The sequence below is a fragment of the Citrus clementina genome, unplaced genomic scaffold, assembly GCF_000493195.1.
Source record: "Citrus clementina cultivar Clemenules unplaced genomic scaffold, Citrus_clementina_v1.0 scaffold_4, whole genome shotgun sequence".
Lineage (NCBI taxonomy): Eukaryota > Viridiplantae > Streptophyta > Magnoliopsida > Sapindales > Rutaceae > Citrus > Citrus x clementina.
Window position 1 is genome coordinate 16,710,692 of NW_006262274.1, and position 5,324 is coordinate 16,716,015.

The 5,324-nt window shown below is 30.3% G+C and overlaps 1 protein-coding gene across 1 annotated transcript; it reads left to right on the forward strand.

The window, feature by feature from the left end:
• The first annotated feature begins 1,828 nt into the window (after positions 1–1,828).
• On the forward strand, positions 1,829–4,534 carry LOC18043833 (probable lysophospholipase BODYGUARD 4). The gene is made up of 3 exons (XM_024186254.1): positions 1,829–2,267; positions 3,789–4,141; positions 4,331–4,534. Exons 1-3 carry the CDS (start codon positions 1,829–1,831, stop codon positions 4,532–4,534), a joined length of 996 nt encoding a protein of 331 aa, XP_024042022.1.
• The last annotated feature ends 790 nt before the right edge of the window (positions 4,535–5,324 follow it).

Consider the following 5,324-nt stretch of genomic DNA (forward strand, 5'->3'; position numbering starts at 1 on the left):
TGGAAAGCAAGCCAATGTATTTTCATTTTATTTTTAAATATGAGTTTATTAATATTAATATTGTAGATTGATCTCTATTCCATTACATATCTTTTATACATTGCAAGCATAAAAATTGATTATATGGTAGAAATATTATTAGATTCATATATTAAAAGAATAATGATTCAGTGCTGAACTGAGTTTTTGTTGAGCACTGAATCAATAATTGTTAGGTAAGAGAAATAAAAAAAATTCAAAATAAATTTTGATCATTAATTCAATGCTCAGTAAAAAAAAAAAAAAAAAAAAACCTCAACTCTGAATCCTAATCCATATTAAAATCTTTCTACAATACTATGGGATCTCAAGGGCCATTAATGATTTTAAGTCTATAAAGTAAATAAACTGATTTGTCAATTTGTCATGGTTGATGAACAACGGGCTCTTCAAGATAAACCAATCAAAGTTGACTCCTTATCTAATCATATTGTTGGCTTTTCAGCCTTTATTTTATTAGATTAAGTTTAAGATTATACTACAATGCATGGGATCCAACATTAATTCCAGTCCCTATGTCATATATCATTTACATATTAAATAATAAATTTTATTATTTTATTATTCTACCATTCAATATATCATTGCCAAATTAATTATGACTATGTTAGAACTAAAATATTAAAATATAATATTACTCTATTTAATATACTTTAGGCTAACTATTTAAATTCGAACCGAGAGAGTAGGGAGTTAAATAATTGATTTAAGTTTGTCCATTTAAAATTAAAAAAAAAAAAAGGGAGTCGCGTAACGTGCGGCATCAGGTATGATTGTTCAACACATTAAAAGGTTGATGCTCAATGTAATTAATTTAGAATCTGATTAGAAAATAAAATAAAAATTGTTATTAGTTTTAACCCCTCCTAAAGAGTTCAAAAGAGCTATTTTACCAGATAAAATTATAAGAATAAAGTAATAAAGTATTGGAGAAAAAAATTAAAACAAATCTTTGAGAGTCAAAATAATATGTGAATGTTTTAATAAAAACTTAATGCAAGTCTTGAAATTGTATTTTATTTCTCCTTAGTAATTAATAGAGAAATAAATGGTGATCGCTTTGAAAGATAGAAATTGCACCCAATATACGTACAAGAGTTGACTCTCGAAAAACATGCAATTAATATTGCAATTTGCATTTTCAAATGCCTTTAGATTAATTCATGAATCATGCTTTATGTGAACGGTTTATTAAAATTAATAACCAAAAAGATCTTTCATTTTCTCAATCAGTTTACTTATTAAAATTAATAACCAAAAAAATCTTTCATTTTTTCAATCAGTTTACACATTATTTTTTTAAAACTTTTCTAGAAAGACAAGAAACACAACTTTCTCATTTATAAAGTTTCAACTTTCAATTTATGATATTGTTCATGATATTAAAATTAAAGATCGAAAACGTGAACTTAAGTTCCATTTTCTTAGTATAATGAAACCTTATTATATTAATTATCTCAGTCAGATTAGTAAGAAATCTAGCCACAGTATTCATATAAATTAATTATATCTAAATTTTCAAACCCTTTATAATATAAAAAAAATAATTATTTAACTTACTAAACTAGCACATACCGTGTTTTTCGTTATTTTCTAGTTTCAATAGCTCACGTATAAACTAACTTATATTGTATTTGTAAAAAAAAAAAAAAGCCTATATTGTTCTTACGTTAATCAATCCAATACTTGTATAGTATATTCTTGTTTATGCCGAACAAGCCTTCAAACAACTTGCTAGTCCAAATAAGAAAAGCCATAGTACAGCTTTATGCTCTCTCATTTTCCCTCAATGTCTCCTGGGACTTTCTCAGGAAAATGGGCAAGAAAATTTACGACGAACTTTCACACCTGCCTTAGTTTCATTGTTTTCCTTTGGCTTGACTTTGTCGAAGTTATTCTGTGTGTTATATTCAGATATCTTGACAAGTTCTTTGAAGGGAAAGCCTCTGCGTGCCAGTGTTTAAGAAGTAATTATGGAATTCGAAATGAAGAGAATGAAGTCTCAGAAACTTTGCATGGGAGGAAAAATATTTTCCGGGAAATGGGGTTCCTTCGATTTCCAAGAAAATGGGATGACTCCAAGAAAACAGGTATTGTTGATCACGAGGTAATGAAAAATAGCCATAGGTGGTCTGATTGTGGATGTGAATCTTGTGTTTCTTGGATGAATAATTGTGTTCAAGATGACGAGCAGAAGCTTCATGTTCAAATCAAGGAGCCTCTACAAGGTAAATAAATCATTTTACTTACTGACAAGTAACAAATTATTATTAATTTTATTTACTAATTTACACTTGTATATCTAATGTCTCTAATTAATTATAAGCTCAACCTGTTTATTGATAATTGGATCATGAGAAAACGTATTACAAAATGAGGAGAATTTATTTAATTTTACTGATTAATTTGTTGGCTTATTTGCATGCAACTCATGCTTGAATTTAGATGTGATCCTGCTTTTCATTAAGTTATTTTCATTATTGTTCTTTCTTATCTTCGATCAAAATGCTAATTTTTGCATGTCATAATTATTTAACTCATATCGATCGTTAATGTAAGAAGCCGAGAAATCACTGAGATTATCTCACAATTGCCAAGTCATTGGAATCTATCATACACTCTAAGATGTTTTTTAAAATTAGTGTTTTGGCTTAAATTTTTGTTGAGATAAAAGATCATGTTTGAGATTGAGTAACTGTAGCTTATAATATAAATTACAGTTACTATAGAAAAAAAACTATAATTATGAAACAAAAATTAATAATATATAATAAATAATAATTTTGATATAATTATTAAAGATATAATAAATTTTTTATTATACAAGTGAAAAATCATATTAATATAATTTTTAAACTACAGCAGATAGTGTTTACCAAAAACTTTTGTGCTGTAACTTAAAAGTTACAGCTGCCCAATCTCAATTCCAAATGGACCTATAGTCACACACACAATGGTCATCTATCAGCTATTTTATGCGTTTGAAACTAGCCCATGTCTGAATAAGAATGTCCTGTATACTTATAGTCATTATCTAGTATTGCCACTTACATTTTTTAAAATACAAATTCAAAGTTTTACAATGTTGTAAAATTTTTTTACAATATTAATTATAAAATCATTTTTCAAAAATTATAATGTTGTCAAAGCCATGTGCGATATTGTAAAACTCTAAATCCATAGTTTAAAAAATGCGATCGTCTGAGCCTGAACATTTTATACACACGCATATGTTCAATGTTAATTGTTCACAACTAGCTACACATGTACATAAATGCTGTATCTATTAATGCGGAGCTTTACCAGGCTATAAAAGTGCGTACAGGCTCTATTGCGAAGCTTAAGGAATATTTTAGAACTTGCTCTAGTTCGAAGTCATTCGAAGTCAACAATCAATTGGGGAGCTGGAAATCTAATTACATTAACCAAAATGTTTTTATACAGTTTTTTTTCCCCATAAATATTATGTTGCTATTGTACACTTTTTGTGTATATTATTAATCAATATTAATATTTTAATAATATTAGGGATCCCAACATTTGAGTCTCAACTTGAACCCCAATGTTATATCTCATTTATTCAGTAGATGATGAATTTCATAATTTATAAAATTACTAAACCACCATCTAATGGATGAATACTATATCAGTTGTGACTCAAATTAAGATCTAAATGTTGGGATACCTAACATTACCCTCTTTCATATTTAAATGTGTTTGGCATTTGATGTATACATGCATGACAGAAGGCATTGAAGGTTCAAGAGAGTCGACGGCAGCCATAGAAAATGTGATATTCTTGCATGGATTTCTCTCATCTTCGTCATTTTGGACCGAAACAGTGTTCCCAAATTTATCAGATCATCAAAGTAATAATTACAGATTGTTTGCAGTTGACCTATTAGGATTCGGAAGAAGCCCCAAGCCAAGAGACAAGTTGTACACATTGAGAGATCATTTCGAAATGATTGAGAAATCAGTGATCTCTCAATTTGATTTGAAGTCTTTCCATTTAGTAGCACATTCAATGGGTTGCATCATTGCATTGGCCTTAGCTGCAAAGCACCCCAACATTGTGAGATCAATCACACTTGTTGCTCCCGTAAGTCCAAACATTTGAACATCAATTTGCACAGTGCATATTGCTCCAGTGTAGTAGTAGTAAAGCCCAAGTAGGGCAAAAGTACTGGTGGAGAAAAGTATCACCCTCTTTTGTTAATTTTATATAGAAAAGGACCCATGCCCCTTAAGCCCTTAACTGTATTAACTATAATTTTCTGCTCTTTATTAGCCTTGCTTCCCAGATTCGAGAGATGGAGCTGCAAGTTTAGCGGTGCTTAAAAGAGTGGCAGAGAAGAGATTGTGGCCATTGCCAACATTTGGTACTGCAATCATGTCATGGTATGAACACTTAGGTCGATGTTTATGTTTCTTTATTTGCCGGCACCACAGGACATGGGAGAATATTCTTAAGCTTCTCACACAAAGAAGGTAACCATCCAATTAATTTAAATTTGTATTCACCGATTAAGAAACAGCTACTTGCATAATTAATTAACCTACGCTCTAAGCACACATGTCATTATATATTTGAAAATATTCATGTGCGGACGTCCGCTCGAAATTTTATACTAATGTTGGATATAACGCACCCTTTTACAATGTCGCCCGTGACAAATTATGTATGAGTAACTTTTTAATGTAGTCTTTTTTTCTTAAAAAATTAATAATAAGCAGGGAATTACATTTCTTGATCATGGATTTGACAAAGCATACTCATCAATCAGCTTGGCATAGCATGCACAATGTGATCTGCGGGGCAGCAGGACATATCGACGGCTACTTGGAGACATTGGTGAAATCTGGAGTAAAAGTCTGTGTGATTCATGGTGATCGGGATCAAACGGCCCCGGTGGAATGCAGCCATTACATCAAGACTAAGGTTCCAGATGCTGACATTAATATCATTTCAAAAGCCGGTCACAAGACTGTAATTTTTCGCCGGACGAAGGAATTTACTCGGAGTTTGGAACGCGTGTGGGCATCGTCGGCGGCGAGACTTTAAGAACTAATTTACATGAGTAATAAAAAAAAATCACATACTTATCATCCTAAGAATATTAGGGTGCATTTGATATTATTTTTGTTTGTTGTTCTTTGTTTTCTAAGAACAAAGAAGTGTAAAATTTGTTTGGTTCACTTGTTTTTAAATAGTATTTAATATTTAATTTCAATTGAGAATGATTCGTTTTCATTCTCCAACTTCATAAAAGAAAAGTTGAGAA